Raw genomic sequence first — 21,390 nt, 5'->3', positions numbered from 1 at the left:
AAACTAAATTGTCTTAATAATAGTATCTTTAACTATCGTATAAATTAAATTATATATAAATTTAAATACAGTAATGCATTTTTTTTTTTGACAAGAACTGAAGTTGAATCCTACAAGGTACATAAGTATAGCATCGTTCTTAGTGCATAGCGATTTTTTTGTTTGAAAGTAATGGATATCCAAATGAATATCAATTGATTTTATAAACAAGATCCTAATTAGTAAGTGAAGCAAGCAGTGAATATTTACATTTCAGCCAAGAAGCTACGTCTCGTCTGGATCCTAGTGAGCTGCCAAGGCAAAACTCTTAGGCTCAAGGCTAGACTATTATTATTATTTTAGTTTTTGCTGTATATCCCTTTACACAGCAATGACACATTCCCATTCACCTGTTCTCTGCACCTCCATCATCAGTTATACAATAATATGCACAGATTTACATGTTCATGCAAAACAAATAAAATAACTATAATAATAATAATATAAATAATAATTTATAATGTAGTTTAACATATGACTGGTTAATCAAGGTCCCTCCCTAAGTCAATGACCGACCTATCTCAGAATACAGTCGGCGTAAGCTAACCACTTCGTTACAGTCACTAACAATGATGTAGGAAATAAAAAATTAGCAACTACAGTCTTTGGTTAATAACTTAAAAGAGCAAAATATCTTTATGCATAATTTTTTTAATGACTAGTATTGCAACCGTATGAATGAATAGAGAGATTTTATAACAAATGCTCCAGTGATATTCTAGTCAGAGTTGGGTATTGGCAGTCTTATATTGCAGTACTAAGATACTAAAATATAATTACTATACTATGCTTGGGTCTTTCTTCACTTTCCCCACCTCTCATCTCTTTTTCCTATTCCCCATCTTTTCTTATCCGTCCCCCTTCTCCTCCTACCCTCTATTTAACGTTCTCAAAATGAATCACATTTCATTTTATCTATAGTCCCATGTCCTTACTTCCCCCTGGGAGCTCCTTATTAGAATGTGGACAAAGCAGGTGTTCCTCCTGAAGTCTTTATCACCTCAAACCTTTCACTCTTTCAAGCTCTCAGACTCCTCTCCCCCTCCCCTCAACCACTTGGGGTGGACGGTAGAGCGACGGTCTTGCTTCATGCAGGTTGGCATTCAATCCCTGACCGTCCAAGTGGTTGGACACCAATCCTTCCCCCCCGCCCCATCCTAAACCCTTATCCTGACCCCTTCCCAGTGCTATATAGTCATAACAGCCTGGCACTTTCCCCTGATAATTCCTTCCCCCCCCCCACAACTGAGGTTCCCAGCAGGACAGAGCTGGACATGTTTCCTTTCACCTAATGCTTCTATTCACATAGCAGTAATAAGTACCTGGGAGTTAAGCAGCTGTTGTGGGTTACATTCTGGGGAGGGTCATCTGTATTTGGTCTAGGGGACCCAGGGTAAGCCTAACAGGCTTCTTGTCCCCAACTATGGGAACCATAAGATGACCCTTAAGGTGATTCATATATTGTGCCACTCTAAACTTCTAAGATTCTGGTTGTCTGCCTCTCTACTATACATGATTTCCTTATATAATGCTGATGCACTTGTTAAACTATTGTCAGGCATTCTACTAACATATTAATATTACAGTACCTCAGTGTATACCTGGAGCATACCTAAGAGGGTTTTGGGAGTTCTTCTACTCCCCGAGCCTGGCTTGAGTGTATTGTGTTTCACCCACTCTACAGCTTCATATTTCACTGCCCCATCCCCCTTCTGGGAAATATTTATTACTACAGTATAACTTCTAATAATAAAATATTAAAACAAATCTTAAGGAGAGATACTCTCTGTTCAAGTTTAACAAATTAATATGTAACTTATAGGTGCCCGGTTAAAGAGAGCAACGCTCATAACCAAAGGCTGGGCAGTATTGGCCTGGGGCCAGATTCACGAAGCAGTTACACAAGCACTTACGAACCTGTACATCTTTTCTCAATCTTTGGCGGCTTTGTTTACAATTAGTTGGCAGTTAATGAGCTCCGAAGCATCAGGAGACTGTTTATAACAATAACAACAGTTGATTGGGAAGTTTTCATGCTTGTAAACTGTTTAATAAATGTAACCAAAGCCATCAAAGATTGAGGAAAGATGTACAGGTTCGTAAGCATTTGCGTAACTGCTTCGTGAATCTGGCCCCTGGTTCTTATGTCACACACCACAACAAACAAATAGGAAACTAAATTTGTCTCCTATCACTTCTTATAAATTCTACAACTAAAATACACTATTGTACCTAGTTCTTACAGAATTAATTGAGGTTATTAAAGAATTAATTAAATTAACATTGCCGATTCAAATTTATAAACAGACAGAGCCTTAAACTCTAAATGAGTAAATAATATACGATAGTTTCTCCTTGAATCCGAAGGTGGTGGGAGGAGGACGGCTCTGACACCATTACATGTTCTGGTCAACTGCATAGCAACTGACCCCAGCATGTCATTGTTATGCAGCCAATGTCTTACAGTTCAGCTGCTGTTCTAATTGCCACGACTCTGAAATCTGGTCGTGCCCACCTCACACCTCAGCTGCAGCTAAGCAAAACCTGTTACCTTCTTGTTACATGGGTGTTGTGGCCATAATATTACTGAATAGGGGGAAACCTAGGGGTGGTTGAGTGCAGTTATGAGGAATAATAACAAAATATCTCATGTAAGAGGAGTTAATATACTGTACTCATTAATATTTATGTGAGATAACTGAATAAAACAAACTTAAATCCAATCTAATAATGACTTGGCCGGCATGAAGAGTGACTCCACGAGCTCTCCTACTAGTTTGATGATGAGCAGTCATATTGTTGACATGTTGAGGCGGGCCCACTCCGTTTACCAGCTAAGCACTCATGTTATAAATTCCTAACTATAACTAGGCTGTCCAGTGATTATTAAGAAATTAAATAAGTTTGACCAGAGTAATCAACTTAACATCTCAATCAAATCTGAGCCTAAGCTCAACAGCAAGCTGGATGGTCTAAAAATTATTTAATGAAATTAAACTAGTACGAGATTTGTGGGGGAGCAAACTCAAATTTTAATATTTTTATTCAGTCCACTCTCTATCGAACAACAAACACAAATTTCCCACACCTCAATCACTTAAACATCATATCTCATATACTGTCTCATTGCTATACCCATCCGACATACATGTACCAGCGACTTTTCTCAAAAGCTAATTTCCCCTACTTTTAGTTTTGGGCGCTTTGCCCCTGGGGTGTGGGACACATTGTATGCAAGACAATGTGACAAAGATGGTTTTCTATTTGTTAAAATCATATATATTAAGAAGATCTGTAGAAGCCGTGGTGAGGATTCAAATCCTCATCACGGCTTCTATGGATTTTCTCATTGATGCATCACGTTAATGGGATGTGATGTCTCTGTGCACCATATATATATATTGTTAGATTAGAATGTATTAGTTTAGATTAGGCTGTATTAGGCTCAATTGGGTTAGCGCTGCTAGGGTAAGGTTAGGCAAGAGTTAATATTCAATGGTGAACCATCTTGTGTACAAATGTGACTTGCATCTATGCCACTTACCATATATAAATTTCACTTCTGTCCTATCCCAGCTCCTATATTGTTCTCATATCCCTTCCAAATGCTACATAGTCATACTTGGTCAGTGTTTTCTCCTTATTATTACCATACATTCTTGTAGGCAGCTAATGAAACTCTTCGTAACTCTCTTATGTCTATCATTAGGCAGTATATATTAACCTTATTTCTTTACTCTCTTTTCTTTATTTGTATGTACAGTACTGCCATATACTGTCACAAAAACATTATTTGTTTTACTATTTAAAACATTTGTTTCTCTGTTGCCTCTCTCGTCTGACACATTCTTAGTATCTTTTGTATTTCCATTCTTAATCCTCTCAGATGCTTAGTTCACAAAGTGTTTCAACTTTATTTTGTACAATTCATATTTTTATATTTCTCTCACGATTTTAAAACATTCTATTTTGTACCACACTTTTTTCAATTGCTGAAGCTCCGAGTGCTGTTAAACTCTGGTCCCCCATGTTGATCTTCTATCTTGATGTATGTTTGCTTAGTGTGAAGCATACTAAATAATTTTGAAAATATAATATTTTATTTATGAATTTTAACTACCGGTATATGGCATACTAGAGCAAGACTGAAAACTTATTAAAAGAAGATTAGATCTTGTTTGCATTCAAACTCAAGATTTATTATATCCTGCTTATGTCACTTCCAATATTAGGCCTCAGTAAGTTTCAGTGTGATTTTATGTAATACAAATTACCACCTGTATAAATGTTAAATTTCCATAATCTAATCACTCTTAGTCCTGCTTAGTAAATTAGATTTTCTTGATAAAGACTTTAGCAGAATAATATACATCTACTAAAACATACAAATTTGCATGCATACAACATTCACATTCATGGCTCAATACTTGCAACCATGCATACATGCAGAGTGCAGTCACATACATGCACAAACATGGTGCAGTGGATGATGTGTGTCATTTAGTCAGTCAGGTAAAGCACTGATGAGTCTAGCTAGCACTGGATGGGAGACCTCTCAGACAGCATAGACCTTCGTTAGGAAAATGACATACGGCTATTGCTTCCTGTTTCAATAATGGTATATTGTACTGTATTATACCTTACATGTACAATACATCACACACACACACACACACACACACACACACACACACACACACAAGTGCACATGCAGAAGCTCCCTGACGTTACTACTATATATTAATATAGTGCCAAACTACTAGGTGCCATCAGTTGGGGGAGCTCTTATTGTCCTACCAGGAACCACGAGCCAGAACCTGGCCTTGCGCTCCTTCAGCAGCGCACGGAGCAGTGGCTCTATGAAATTTTATTATTTGTAAATTTATTAATGTCAGCCACCACTAAGGGAAGGCACAGAGTAAGTCAGCGAAATAAAACAGACCACTGATTAGTTAGAAATGAGACCACAGCCTCAAAACAGCGAAAAGAACTCCCCCAAACAATGTAAACAAATGATAAAAAATTTGTAAAAATAGTGTAAGCTACACCCCACCTCTACTCCTTGCCTAGGAGTGGAAAGAGGGAGGCAGACCAGGTCAGTCGGCTGCTCCACCATCTTATGATGATGGAAACCACTCCGACACCCTAGGGGTGGGAGGTTATCTTCTTGAGGTTATCTTGAGATGATTTCGGGACTTAGCGTCCCCACGGCCCTGTCCTCAACCAGGCCTCCTTTTTGTTACATACCCCCAGGAAGCAACCCGTAGCAGCTGTCTAACTCCCAGATACCTATTTACTGCTAGGTAACAGGGGCATCAGGGTGAAAGAAACATTTTGCCCATTTGTCTCTGCCTCCGCTGGGGATCGAACCCGGAACCTCAGGACTACAAATCCGAAGCGCTGTCCACCCAGCTGTCAGGGGCCAGAGTATCAGAGTCACCAGGGCTCGCCTAGAAATTGGTGTTTCATTACATTCAACACAAGTTTTCTGGGGTGAGCCCCTTGTGTCTCCCTGAAGCTATCTATTCACAGAGAAGAAAAAACAAAACACACACCAGGGAGGAGGAAGCATCACACGAATCAAAGACCAACGGCCACAACACACACGAAAAGTCACACAAGATGGCAGAGGACTGGGAACAATCACGATATCTGGCTGCCAAGATCCTGTTCGACCATCAAAATTCAACCAGTTCTGTGCAAGCTGGAATCCCCGAATGCAAGCTGGAGTGGCTCCGGTAATGCTGCAAGATAAGAAGTGACAGTATTCGGCAGAAGATACCGGTCCAGGAAAACTGAGAAAAAAAGACAGAACAATCCACTCAGAAATAGAAGAGCAAAGACGAAGGGACAGAAAATGGCGGAAAGTACCAAGAACAGTTGGGTACAGTTGCCGGGAAGAAGACAGCAGGTAGGACTTTTTTAAATATGCCACTTGAAATTATAGATGGTGATAGATATGCGTAAAAAAATCCAGATACGAAGAGCAGAGAAGCTTGAACCAGCGAAATACGTCACCAGCACGACCTGCTGAACAAAGCGGACCTGTGGAAAACTATGCCAAACTACTAGTGCTTAGTAGTTTGGCACTATATCAGTATAGTAGCGTCAAGGAGCCACAAGGAGCTCCCCTCCTCCCCAGAAAATATTAGAAAGTTCAGTTTTGCAAACAGAGTGGTAGACAGTTAGAAGAAGTTAAGTGAGGTGGTGGTGGAGGCCAAAACCTGTCAGTAGTTTCAAAGTGTCATACGACAAAGAGTATTGGGAAGAAGGGACACCACGAGCGTAACTCTCATCCTCTAACTACACTGAAGTAATTGCACTCACATACAGTACATCATACATACACACACATGCTCTTTCTCTGCAACTGGGGTACTATGTTTTATCTTTGGTGTATCTGGGCCTAATAATCTGTTTAGAAACCAAGAAATTCTCCATTCAATAACTGTGGCAGTTTCTATTCTGTCCCCTTTATTTGGCATTGTGAAATTCTAAAATGATACATTCAACATTTATTTTTAATTCGTACTGGATGGGCTGGACAGTACAGCAACGGTCTCACTTCATGCAGGTCGGCATTCAATCCAAGTGGTTGGGCACCATTCCTTTCCCCTGCCTCATCCCAAATCCTTATCCTAATCTCTTCCAAGTGCTATATAGTTGAAATAGTTTGGCTCTTTCTCCTGATAATTTCCCTCCTCCCCTCCCTCGTATGATATATTACTCATTAACACTCATACTAGATAACACAGTACTGTATTATACTTTGACTGTGACATTGTTTTTTCAGCCCTATTCCTTCAGAGGGTCCAAATGCAGCCAATAAACACAATTTTTGAAATTTACGTGTTTATTACTACATATCTAGTTCGAGAAAAATCTGATCATCTAATGATGAAAAAATTCTAAACCAATTTAATTTTAGCTATTTGAGTACAGTACACTATAAATTATCTAATATAAAATATATTCCAAGTAATGGATATGTGTTTGCAAGACATATAATACTGTTACACATACAACTAGTAATCATAATTGAAAAAATCTGGGGAAATCCCCCAAAAATGTTGAGCTGTACAACTAAGCCTTGAGATGCACCAGGCCTCTGAGGCCATCCCTTGCCTACCAGAACCTGGGTCTGCCTACGAGGCAGGGGAAACTTACGGATCAGAGATCAACCCATAACAGAGAAAAAAATCTTCCAGAAAGCACTAGCGCAACTAAATAAACCATTGCTTGAAGAAATTTATGTATCCTCGGATAGCAAGGAAAATAATAAAGTAAATCAACTCTCACATATGAAATGAAAGGAACGTTTTGCATTCCTGGCGTTTCGCGAGCGATTTGTCCTGGGTTCGTATCCAGGCCGGGGAGGATTTACTGGGTGTCAATCCTTAACTGTAGCCTCTGTTCACCCAGCAGTGAATGAGTACCTGGTTGTTAAATGATTTAGCGGGTTGTATTCCGGGGAAAATTAGGATTAAGGACTTACCCGAAATGCTATGCGTGCTAGTGGCTGTACAAGAATGTAAGAACTCGTGTATATAAAAAATAAAAATAACAATAAAATATAAATAAATAAAGCTAAGTGATGACAATTTGGTCTGTCCTGGAGTCTTCCCATGTTGTGATCATCAATAAGAGTCCAGGACAGACCAAAAGGGTGCCCCTTTCATTTCATATCCCATGTGTGGGTTGGTTTATTTGTTTGAGCCACATTATTGCGACTTATTCTCTGCATCAGGCAAACATCCGATGCCGCTGTATAAACATCCCCATTGTGAAGTACCTGACTACCACCTGATGGCAGCCTACATCACTCAGGGTCCTAGTCAACCCACACCACCTTGGGTCCCTACAGCCTGCCCACTCATGCATGATCCACCCAAAACAAACCTCCTCCTCCCCACAGGAAAGAACTTTCAACGAAAAAATATATTTTTTCGTTCTTTCAAGAATGAAACAATGATGACAATATTGAAGCCTAATAATATATTGAATTTAACCCAATGCTTTGTATTGGCATAAGCATAATGTTTTCAGTTCAGTGTTTCAATGGTAATATTTTGTAATAATTAAAATGTAGAGTAGTTTCATCAATACCTGCACTGTATTTTTATTATAGTCTATGGATATAATAAACTGTTTTCAATAACCGAATAGTAACATTTTAGTCAATATATCAAAGTTGCTCCAGCTGATTCTTCTAATATAGTCTAGTACAGTGGAACCTCGACTTACAAATGCCCCTATTTACGAATTTTTTGAATTACGACCCCAATTTGTTCAGAAAATGTGACTCGACTTACGACCTTTGCCTTGACTAGCGATTTTGTTGATACACGTATGGGTTGACAGAGCGCGTCGTTCCTGGTGGCACGGGCAACCCCGCCTCAGTTTACCAGAGCTGCCCACTGAGTGACGATCACACTTGTAAAGAATTTTATTGTTTTTGAGCTTTTTTTGTGCTTTTAACATAAAAGTAATTATTATATACCAAGCCATGGATCCCAAGAAAGTCAGCGGTAAGGTTCAACCTAAGAAAATAGTTGTGAGTAGAGGCAGAAGAGAATTTCCCTTCCTCATTAAAAAAATGTGTGAAGTATGGGGAGAACTGCAAAGTTTTGCTGAAAAAACACACCCAGAAAAAGCTGTAGCAGACCGTTACATTGACCTTTTAAATGACAATATGATGTCTCACTACAGACAAGTGTAAAAATGTAGGGGAAAAACAAGTGTCTTTAGACAGATTCTTAGTAAGACAAGCAAGCAGTGAGCCACAACCAGGTTCTAGTGGTATGCCTGCAAAACGTAAGAGAGAGAGAGTACCCCAGCCTGATGTTATAATGAAAGGGGACTCCCCTTCCAAACAGTAACACCTCTTCTCACCCCTTCCTCACTGTCTTTCATACGCCAACAAGAGTTCTCAATAGAATATTTTTTTGGGGAATGGATTAATTCAATTTACATTATTTCTTATGGGAAAATTTGTTTCGAGATACGAATTTTCGAGTTACAACCCATCTCTGGCAATGGATTAAATTCGTTAGTGGAGGTACCACTGTATTAACAAAATATTGAGGCTCTATGATGGGATCAAACCCGCATTCTTGGACTTCCTAGGTATTTTTGTGTATATTTTATCTAGGTATATTGGGTAAAAATACACAATCTTTTCTTACACTGTATACTGAATAATTAACCCCTTAGAGCATAATCGTTTCAGCTACAATACCCTGGAGATCAATGACGACAATAACCGCACTTTAAGGGTCAAGGGATAACTCAAACACATCCACTTCAGCACAAATACAAAAACCCCACGTATAATATAGTAACCCCCATTCTAACAACACTGTCTCACTGGTAAAGGGATATACAACATGTGTGTGTAGCAACAAGGTGCCCTCCTCATCTACCATGCCTACGCAGCGATGCCACACCAGTAATACCTTCTGGTTCTGTTGAGCACGCTGCTGGCTGATTTCCGTGAGCCCCTTCTGAAGGGAGCTCAGTTCACTTTGAAGATCTAGCAAGTCAGCAATAGCCCCCCCGGCCCCACTTGTCAGACTGGCACTCACTATTCCGCTGTCCCCATTGCTGCCGAACAGCCCGCCAAATGAAGACTCCTGTGGAAGAAAGGCAAATTTGTTTTGTGAGAGGTCCAATGCACACCTCTTTTGATATTTCATTAACACAATTAATAAAAAAAAATTTGTGCTCCCCTTTCAAAGTCATTATATATATATATATATATATATATATATATATATATATATATATATATATATATATATATATATATATATATATATATATTATATATATATATATATATATATATATATATATATATATATATATATATATATATATATATATATATATATATATATATATATATATATATATATATATGTCGTACCTAGTAGCCAGAACGCACTTCTCAGCCTACTATGCAAGGCCCGATTTGCCTAATAGGCCAAGTTTTCATGAATTAATTGTTTTTCGACTACCTAACCTACCTAACCTAACCTATAAAGATAGGTTAGGTTAGGTTAGGTAGGGTTGGTTAGGTTCGGTCATATATCTACGTTAATTTTAACTCCAATAAAAAAAAAATGACCTCATACATAATGAAATGGGTAGCTTTATCATTTCATAAGAAAAAAATTAGAGAAAATATATTAATTCATGAAAACTTGGCTTATTAGGCAAATCGGGCCTTGCATAGTAGGCTGAGACGTGCGTTCTGGCTACTAGGTACGACATTATATATATATATATATATATATATATATATATATATATATATATATATATATATATATATATATATAAATAAAGTGCTGTAGTGAACTGTAATGCTCATAATACTGTAGTGAATATATTTACCAATTCAAATAAACAAATCCAAGTAAAGAAATTAAATTTTTATATAAAGTGACAGTTTTGGTGATAGTTGCATTTTAAAACTTAAAGGAATAAAAATAAATACCTGTATGAAACAAAGCCCAATACACAAAAGCCTTTAACGCTAACTTAAATACCAACGACCATGTGGTTATACTGGTGTTTATATTAAGCACCAGCAAAAACACAAACATAAGCATGAAATCAAAATATACTTAAACACCAACATAAATACCATCATAAACATCAGTATAAGTAACAACATGAACATTCATTATTTAGGTTTTCTTAAACAAGTTGGTCAAACACTATTTCACACATGCAGTTCACGCACTGTATTTGAAGTATACTCTAAGAGATAATATTTGGTAAATGCTTAAATCTAGTTTGATCTCTCCTTAATATTACATATTTAATAGAGGATTTCTACATTCTGATTTGGCTATTGTAAATGTGAAGCAGCTACTAACGATTTGCACCAGGTAGAAATGATGTGAGTAAAGAAGGCAATGTGCCCGCAGCAAGAATGAGGGGGTTACCTGCCCCTTGCAAAAATGGGGGGGGTGCCTGCCTGCAGAAAGAATAGGGTGGGGGTGCCTGCCCTCAGCAAGAATGGGGGGATGCCTGCCCTCTGCTAGAATGGGGGGAATGCCTGCCCTCTGCAAGAATGGGGGGATGCCTGCCCTTTGCAAGAATGGGGTTATATCTTGAGAGAGCCGAGGTTATCTTGCCTGCCCTCAATAAGTATGCAGGGCGACTGCCCTCAGCAAGAATGGAGCGAGACTGCCCTCAGCAAGGATGAAGAGTGTCTTCAGCAAGCATAATTAATAAAGTAAAAAGGATTTAATATGAAAAGACAACAAGGCACATGCAAATAAAACAAGACATAACAAAAGGGAAAACCGTATAGAAAGAGAATACAAGATACAATACAGAGAAATTGAGCAGACCATGAGGCAACTCTACTGTGAGAGCACAGGTCAAGAATCGAACCATCAATGTGGCAAGGGGGGCACGTCTATTACCTATCCCTCCCCCCAAGGTAGTGGTGCTATGGATGACCAACCAAACTACAGTGCAGTACTATATTTAGAGAAAATGCTGAGGCAGTATGATGGGATCAAACCCATGTCCCTGAGCTCCTCAGGCACACACACTAACAACTAGCATGTAAGCCTGGAGAGTTAAGAGACGAGGGTTTGGTCCCATCACACCACTTCACTATTTTCTCAGATATTTCATTATGTACTATATTTATTATGTATGAGTAAGCACTAATTAATACCTTTCAAATATTTCAGTGGTCTGCATGATAAAAATAACTAGCATCACAATATAACATTGTAATTCCAAAATTATCCAATGGATTTTCAGTACATTTGCAGTAACGTATAAACTTGATGTGTTATCAGTGATATGACTCATATGACATTCAACATGACAGGTAACTTTACTGATTTACTTGCCATGTTAGAAACAGGTTTTTCAAGACTAGTCTCAAAACAAGCATACTTGTCAACTTGAGAATAAAGTACATCAATGTAGCCAGCCGCCTACTATGTGAGAGCGATATTTCTAAATATCATTATGAATAATACTGCATAATATTATGTTCTTGTTTGCATGCATCATTGTAGCCTACCATTTACTTTTGATATCTAATTATTCATTGTGTCAGAGGACTGGAAGCCAAAGTGTATTCATACACTTTAGGCTTATATTGAAGTCCCCCCCTCCCAGGTCAAATTATTGACCCTGCCCAGGATGCAAACCCACAACAAGCTGACTAACTCCTGAGAACCTACTTATTGCTAGGTGAACAGCCCATTAGGTGAAAGGAAATGTGCCCAACCATTTCTGTTCCGTCTGGGACATATTGCACCTTGTGTGCTTACTCTGTTGTATAGCTATGTTAGATGCTGGCATCTAGCAGTTCGAGCTACTAATCCTGGTTAGTATGATTGTGTTTTCATGTAAGCTGTTATTTCAATAATAGGATAATTGTAATGAGTCAAGTAAAACCTGATGTAGCAGCCAAGTCTTTCCTTTCATACACAATAATTACAGTGGGATTGAGTAAATAATTAAATTATGCATCCCAAAACTGTAAATACATCAGGAGCAAATTCTAATTCAGCAACTGTAAATACGAACGTAATACAAAAGGAATGTTACTGGGGTTTTAACAGAACACACACACACGTACAAATACACACACACACACACACACATATACACATACAAATACACAAACACACAAATACACACACACGCACTCCACAAAACAACACAACTTGCACAAGAAACCAACAATCCAGGACTCACCCTGAACTCCCCTCTGTCTCTCCCCTCTTCCAGTTGTGACCTGGCCTTCTCTATTTCTTTCTTCTTCAGTTCAAACACAACCTATGAAAAAACAGAGCAAATGCAATCTCTAAGGTAATCAACCACAAACCAACTATTCTGAACACAGTTTCATTGAAAAATACAAATTACTACTTGAAATAATTTAGTGAGTACCCAATGAACTATCAAGGGCTTTATATACATATACTAACCTTGATATATGAGAAAGTTATCACTTATGATCATCAGTTACAATTTTGTTACGTGGATATTATACCGATATAAAAACAACTGATGTTAACTTCCTCTGCATGAGCAATCCCAAGCAAATTTGTGCATCATTAGGATTTACAACCAACAAGAGTAAAAGCAAAATGAATGGTTATTGAATGAACTGGCTGTGTCTGTGATTTAACATACTGTATATACTTTAATCAAGTCTTAAGAACCTCTCTGGTTCTTAAAACTAGAGGCTGGCTCTGGAAGAACCTCTCCGAAGACTGGAAATTCGTCCTTATTTTGTCATAGTTCTGCTTGTTTACCACTTCCAAAAGCTTTCTGGTTCCCTCACCTGACTGATAGTTTCTAATATTCAGCTATTCTCCTCTTTACAATACATTGTCTTTTTTTCATTATTTTCCCACAGCTAATACTGTATCCCCATTACGTCTTACCACTTCCGCTACAAGCTTAGCCATTCCCTTCACGCTTATGGATCACTATGCAGCTCTATCTTTATTTACTCATTCCTCCTAATTCTATATAAAGCTATTAGAAACATCCACTTGATCTCTTCCTTTATTTACTCATTCCTCCTAATTCTATATAAAGCTATTAGAAACATACATTTGAACTGATTTCACTGATGTGGCCTTAATGCTATTGGCCACATTTAAGTACTGTATATATTTAAGCAGAATAAAGTATAAGATTCAATAGACCAAATGCACGCAGAAGCACTACCACGAGAAAAATAAAAAGAGGAACACCTTATCCGCCACTGATGATTGCTCACACTGGTTATACTCACCCCTGTATTGCCAATTGGTGATCTGCTCAATTTTCTCTCTCTGCCATTAGTTTTAATAGCTTTCTCATTACATTTTTTGCCCTTTACTTTGCCTAATTTCATGCAAATGGTAACTACATTGTTTTTACAGTAGCCAAACCAGCATGCAGATTTATTGAAAATGTTTCAGGTGCTCCATAACTTTTTGTTAATACCTGAAGTAGTATGAAATGTCTTGCATAAAATTCAAAATGTGGCTACCTCCATTAGGATGGGCACTTACAGAAGGAATAAGGAATCCAACATATAGATAAGTAAATTAATATGTGCAAACATTGCTTTGCCTAGTAAAAATATGCGTGTGTGTGTTTGTGTATATATGAATGGAATAAAAGGCCTCATTCTGAACAGTATCTTCGTAGCTTACCTAGCCTATGGTACTGTCCACTAAAGAAGATTATCATATAAAGCACTGGAAATCTTCCATATCCATTGTGGAAAAGAACCTTTGCAAATTCTTGTTTCCCTAATGGGGCAAAGAGCTTGTGGAAATTAGAGATCAATAATACAACCAATGAAAACTGCCTATAATAACAGAGTAATATACAAAACACCACCACCTGACTACCATGGCTCCACTTCCAGGAATCTTGAAAGACAGGTCAAAGTGTGGGCATGGGCGCCTGACAGCTGAGTGGACAGCACTTCGGATTCGTAGTGCTGAGGTTCCGGGTTTGATTCCCAGTGGAGGCGGAGACAAATGGGCAAAATGTTTCTTTCACCCTAATGCCCCTGTTACCTAGCAGTAAATAGGTACCTTATATAGGTTAGACAGCTGCTACGGGCTGCTTCCTGGGGGGTTGTGTAACAAAAAGGAGGCCTGGTCGAGGACAGGGCCACGGGGACGCTAGACCCGGAAATCATCTCAAGATAACCTCAAGATAAGATGGGAAGCTACCAGAAATAAACACTTCATAACATAAGGGTTAGGTTAAACAAACATATTAACAATTGTAATAGGTATACTGTCAAGCATAGACAATCCCAAGCAGGGACGGTGGACTTCACTACACACCGAATGCTCTACTTATGGACATCTACCGTGGTAGCCTCTATAGCTTCGTTCCCCCTGGTGCTATAATAAGTTATGCATCAAGAAACTAGCAGCCAGGGGGCCAGATTCACGAAAGCACTTACCCAAGCACTTACGAACCTGTACATTTTTTCTCAATCTTTGGCGGCATTGTTTCCAATTATTAAACAGTTAATGAGCTCCAAAGCACCAGGAGGCTTTTTATAACAATAACAACAGTTGAATAGGAAGTTTTCATGCTTGTAAACTGTTTAATAAATGTAAACAAAGCCGTCAAAGATTGAGGAAAGATGTACACGTTCGTAAGAGCTTGAGTAAGTGCTTTCGTGAATCTGGCCCCAGGAACGGATGATCATAGAGTCATAGAGTGGGGGGGGGGAGACGATGGTGGGGACACTCAGATTGAGGTGAAATGTCCAAGCCAGACTCTGTATCAACATGAAGTGGAACTCTAGGAAATATCCACAACAGCCCATAATGTCTTGGAACTTGGAACATAACAAACCAGACTAACATTAGGAGGACTGTTGATTAGGATTGGGAAACCAACCAGTTGCTGAGTATAAGCAGTGGAGAGTGGCTCTGCAAGAGAGGCAGCCTAAGAAGAAAAAATGTGAAACAGACTGATAAACAGCCTGTGTATCCAAAAATGTCCCAGAGAAAAGGACCCCAAAATAATAACAGGTGAATGTGACCCAAAACAATAGGTGCAATGTGACCCAAAACAATAGGTGCAATGTGACCAATGTGTGTACCACTAAAGCTACAACCCTCAAAAGCCAGAGAAAATTGCACTTTTTAGTCTTCCCTTGATTTTAGTAACTAGAATCTACCAAAAACTTTATTGCTTAAAATCTGTGATATATATAAACTTGTACTATAAAGTAATTTACATTATTATATGAAATGAATTGTGATATTAGAATGGCACACTATTTAACTGGGGTATAGTCAAATTATACACAAGACGTGTCAACAAAGTTTGTTATCCAATTGTCAAAAGCATACATAATGTTAGGTTAGGATGTATTAATTTGGATTAAGCTGTGTTAGGCTTGGTTGGGTTTGGTAAGTAAATAATTATAAAAAAGAACAAAGCAAGGAAAACTATGTAATATCAGGTTGGGTAAGGCTAAATAGGTTTTATAAGTCATTGGCAAACCGTCTTGTGTATGATATGCCTTACATCCATGTAACTCTTTTAGTGCAATAACAAAGCACAAGCTAATACTCTTACCTGGAACAGATCCCGCATGGCTATTACCACCTGGCTTGCCGCTTTCTCAGTTTTGATACCGAAAAATTTGTGACCCGCATCAGGGGAGCCGAAGATATAACCAAAAGCTCTAGTGTCTGTCATATCCTGGGCAATGAAGGAGATTTTGTGCACTGGATGGTGGTACAGGCAGTCCTGAAGAGAAAGTAATGGTATGAATTTTTTTTTATTATAACTCATTTTTATGATGGGTATATCATTTAATTCATTAAAAAAAATTCACGGAAGGATGAACAGTTTCAACTGTATTATATTAAAACAGTGAAGGTTCTTAAGCAGTGTGAAAAGCTAACAATTATTTAGAATAATTCTGAAAAATAAATGTTTGTTGTGCAAGGAAGAATAGAAAGTGAATCTATGTCAAGATTACTGGAGTAGGAGTGATTAAAACATGAGGAGTAAGGGAGCACGTTTGTTTACGCATGAAAAGTAAAATGGGGCAATAAGTGACTCCTTGTGGCTTGGCTGAAGGTGCTGTTGTGGGAAACTCAAGTCTGCTAAGGCCAAACTGAACTTATGATTGCACAGCTCATGAATTCTGTGATGACAGGAGTGTGAAAAAGGATGTTGACCAAACCACACACTAGAAAGTGAAGGGACGACGACGTTTCGGTCCGTCCTGGACCATTCTCAAGTCGATTCACAATCGACTTGAGAATGGTCCAGGACGGACCGAAAACGTCGTCGTCCCTTCACTTTCTAGTGTGAGGTTTGGTCAACATATTTCAGCCACGTTATTGTGACTCCTCGTCTGCACGTGAAAAAGGATTTTTATTGTGATATAAGGGAGTTACAGTAATTCTGAATGGTAAAAAGAATAGATTCTGAGAATGATGTACATACAGGGATGAGTATGATAGACCATAAAATATCTATATTAATAACAAGTAAAGTAGGGCAATGGATATTCAATATCCTGTCAAACAGAATGCAGAGTAACAGTTAATCAAACAAGATCAAGTGCAAGCACAGTGAAAAGCTCTGTACTGTACTGCAGGGCTCAGTCCCTTCACCATTTTTTTTCTTTCTTATATCAGATATAGACAAAAATACAAGTCACAGCTTCATGTCATCCTTTGTCAAAGATACAAAACTCAGTATGAAGATTACTTCTGTTGAAGACATTGAAAAGCTCCAAGCTGATATCAACAAAATATCATATCATGAAATTGTACAATAACTCAAACCTCAAGAAAAAAAATTAGCATTGTGGGGAGAAATGTTACTTACACTAGATCTTTCATCTCGCAATCTAATTCCATCCATGGCTACGTTGATGACAATCCTCTGTTTGTGTTCTCCAGCAGCACGAACAGCCATCTTAAGTTCTGCCAGCGCCTCTTGGCACATGCGGTCACCACGAGCTTCAGAGACTTCTAACACTCCAATTAGCTTGCCCTTAAAGCTCATCCCCTCCACAAACCGATGGGGATCATTTTTCTCTTGCCCCCCCTGGCGGTCTGTATGGAAAGAATTTTGGTTAGTGTAAACAGTACTTTAGTTAAAAGATTAATCACATTAATGTGAGTTTTGTATAAATTATATATATAATTTTTATCATGTATGATGTGGGGAATTATCCCAAGCCACTGAGATATTGCAGTAATATTAAGTGGTCCTCAACACAGTGATACAGAGCCACCACAAGCCATAGCTGGAGAGGGTTTCGGGAGTTCTTCTACTCCCCGAGCCCGGCCTGAGGCCAGGCTCGACTATGCAATTTTGTGTGTGCAGAACCACACAAACAATCACATATCTCAGCAAATGGAATATGCTTTAACAATCAAATAACATTACATTTCTTTCTGCTCAAGACAGAGCCCATCACAAATTATATCCTCCTATTAATCATTTAATTAAATTATTAATTAACATTGAGTTAATGTTATATATACTGAATATCATGTAAATAGCTATCAGAATGTAATATAAAGACAACAATGTACATATTGTCATATGTACAATGTACATACGACAACAATTGTGTTGTATGCAATTAAAATGTAATCATTCAGTCAAAATCACTTAAATCTTTACAGTTATTTAATATCATATTATACGGTAGTCATCAATCCTTACTAATGTACATGGGGAATACTGTAATACAAAATAAGCTTATAAAAACATGATAATACGTTACTTAATAAAATATTAGTTTATAAATCCAATAAGTTTATGATCAGTCATCAGTATGACAGCAGCAGTTTATCTGCTAGAAAAAACGTCTCACTCACAGAGATAAACAGCAGAACATCAGTATTCAATTTATATCCTCCTATTAATCATTTAATTAAATTATTAATTAACATTGAGTTAATGTTATATATACTGAATATCATGTAAATAGCTATCAGAATGTAATATAACTAAGAGTAGGAATGCTCTCCATACAAAAATGGATATGCATGTTAATACTACTGTATATAGTATATCACTACAGTAAAGTCTATACTACTGAGGACGGGATTTGTGGTTTCATTTGCATTATTAACATATCTCTGTCTTTACAATGCCTCCTCCTAAAATAATTGTACTTATGGCAACTATTGGCTTGAATGCATCAATACATACTGTTGAACCCAAAATGTTTACTTCTTGTACCATTCATTTTGCAGTCTGAGAAGAAAAGCTAACTAAACTTCAACATATTAGGTCTAAGATAGTATGAATTAGCCCTAGTATCGAATGGATAGGTTAAGTTAGGTTATTTAGTTACATTTCTGATTTAATAGAATGCAATTTAGGCTAATCCAATAATACGAAACATGAACTTTTGGGGGGTCCAACACTACATATTGGTACATCTGACCAAATAGTTGTAGTATATTTGTAATATCGAACCTGTAACTACTCATTAAAAACTAATGAAATTAATTCACTAAGTAATAATTGTTGATGCAGAGTACTATACTGATCTTGCATCCTCAAAAGCAAATGAGTTGAGGATGGAGCATACCTGGAGTGGGTTTCGGGAGTTCTTCCACTCACCGAGCCCGGCCAGAAGCCAAGCTCGACTATTGATTGAGGATAATTATCATTACATCAATATCTGATTAAACATGCACTGTTGTATACTTTTATGGGCTAACAGGCCCATAAAAATATGCAACAATGGCCACTGATTATGGGCCAATTATCTTTCATTTTCTAATACTGTACAATGTACTGGGTAAAAACACTTGGATGCAAGAGAGCAACTAGATATGAATGTAAGGAAAGTATCCATGGAACCTGTAGTATATCTAGGTTTCAGTTTTTTGTTATGCATTTTAGACTTCCAATAGTAGACTTTTGTTTTGCAGTACGTCCATGTTTTGTACATGCCATCCATAGTGGCTATAGGCCTTATCATTTTTGGTGGATGCGCAGTACATTTATATCCGAGGCAGACAGTATGTACCCACCTAACTGTGCTGGCGGGAGGTTGAGCTTTGGCTCTTTGATTCTACCTCTCAACTGTCAATGTGTGAGTGAAAGAAATTGCATGTACAGTATGTATTCCAGTTACTTAAATTTGTAAAATTATCAGCTTAAATGTCCATAAACAATGCTTAAAATTTTGTATTTTTAGTCATACTGTACTAGAGTCTTGAAAAACCCACAAAACTGATAGTGTAACAGTACTGTACAATTTTATTTTTATTAATACATTAGGTACATATGCATTTGTTCTGCTACCCTAGACTATATGAAGGGGGAGTAGTGTTAAAAAACTAGCTATGTGATGCTAAAAAATACCCATTACACAGGATGGTTAGTCATACAGAGGCATGTGATAAGTAGTCTGCACTGGCAGACTCCTGGTGCATTATGAGGATATCATGAACACAAGAATGAATAAGGTAGCAATGATACTAAAAGTCCCCATCTCGCAGGATGGTTAGTCATACAGGGCCATATGTTCAGTAGCCTGCATTGGCAAATTTTGGGTTCACTATTTAGATATCTTCAAGAACACGAGAGTGAATAAAGTAATTGCAAAGCTCCTGGTATCTCATGCCAACTGGTCTGAAAGGTCTAATACTGTACAGTATTTTAAGACCCCAATTAAGTCTATGTGTATGTTACACCAACTTTCACTTTAGTTGAGAAATATGCCGGAAGTTATTATTATTATTAACATCTTTATTGACAAAATTAATTACAATTTTGCCTAATCTGAGGATTTCAATTAAGTCTTATTAAGGTGAGGATAATGCAGGTATTCACTGTCACACAGGACAGAGGGTCATCCACAAGACAATAGGTCTAAACTGTAGGCTGAAGCACATATACTAGCATATCGCTATGCTCGATATAATGGGCTGAGGAGCAATGCATCACATTGGTAAACATATGATGGTTAAGACAAACAAATCTCAAAAAATTATATCACTGCATACCATACTGATAATATTACGATTATAACACCATCGTGTTTAGTGACGTATTGTCAACTATAGCGACGGACTAAACCCTAGTCTGTCACTTTATCCACCATTGTCAAAAAAGTAATATTTCTTGGGTTCTTAACAAATAGCTACCCTGAACTACAAAGCAAATTATATTCGGTAGAGAAGGTGACTGGAAATGGAGCGAGCCTTGATCTGGCGACGGGTTTTCTGTCTCTCTGGTTTTTACCCTCTCTCCTCTCTTGTCGAACCACTTGGGTTGGACGGTAGAACGACTGTCTCGCTTCATGCAGGTCGGTGTTCAATCCCCGACCGTCCAAGTGGTTGGGCACCATTCCTTCCCAACCGTCCCATCCCAAATCCTTATCCTGACCCCTTCCAAGTGCTATATAGTCGAAATGGCTTGGCGTTTTCCCTTGAAAATTCTCTTGCCTTCCTCTCTTGTCCTTCTTCCTGGCCCCTGCCCCTCCCTTTTCTGGTTCCGTAAGGAACTAGGAGAACTTAAGTGCGAGACGCCACAACCCTTCCTCATCACACACAGAGATCACACTAACGTGATGCATCAAATGAACAAATCCACAAGGGCCGTGACGAGGATTCGAACCTGCGTCCGGGAGCATCCCAGACACTGCCTTAATCGACTGAGCTACGACAGGGTAAAAGGGTTGAAACCGAAGTTCTACTGAACTTACTGGATCCCGTAGCCTCTCCGAGGCACAAACCAGGATTTTACACAACCCCCCCCTGCACCCGAGCTATGTCAATAGGCCGTTCTCCCTCTTCGCCCTTACATCACACACATCACCTTACATCACCTTTT

General features: G+C 38.2%; 1 protein-coding gene across 13 annotated transcripts in view; it reads right to left on the bottom strand.

Moving 5' to 3' along the window:
* Positions 1–21,390, bottom strand: part of Dab (DAB adaptor protein) — a 112,819-nt gene that overhangs the window by 9,041 nt on the left and 82,388 nt on the right. For 6 of the 13 annotated variants that reach the window (XM_045740178.2, XM_045740179.2, XM_045740180.2 and 3 more), the window contains 4 exons: positions 17,410–17,639; positions 16,141–16,314; positions 12,781–12,861; positions 9,495–9,671 (listed from right to left, as the gene is read on the bottom strand). In XM_045740178.2, the coding sequence (XP_045596134.1) occupies positions 9,495–9,671; positions 12,781–12,861; positions 16,141–16,314; positions 17,410–17,639 (662 nt within the window). The remainder of the gene's footprint in view (positions 1–9,494; positions 9,672–12,780; positions 12,862–16,140; positions 16,315–17,409; positions 17,640–21,390) is intronic. The other 7 variants (XM_069331928.1, XM_045740183.2, XM_069331925.1 and 4 more) reach the window with 3 other exon arrangements.

The sequence above is a fragment of the Procambarus clarkii genome, chromosome 26, assembly GCF_040958095.1.
Source record: "Procambarus clarkii isolate CNS0578487 chromosome 26, FALCON_Pclarkii_2.0, whole genome shotgun sequence".
Lineage (NCBI taxonomy): Eukaryota > Metazoa > Arthropoda > Malacostraca > Decapoda > Cambaridae > Procambarus > Procambarus clarkii.
Note: the sequence above shows the minus strand (reverse complement) of the source record. Positions and strands in the feature narration are given on the sequence as shown.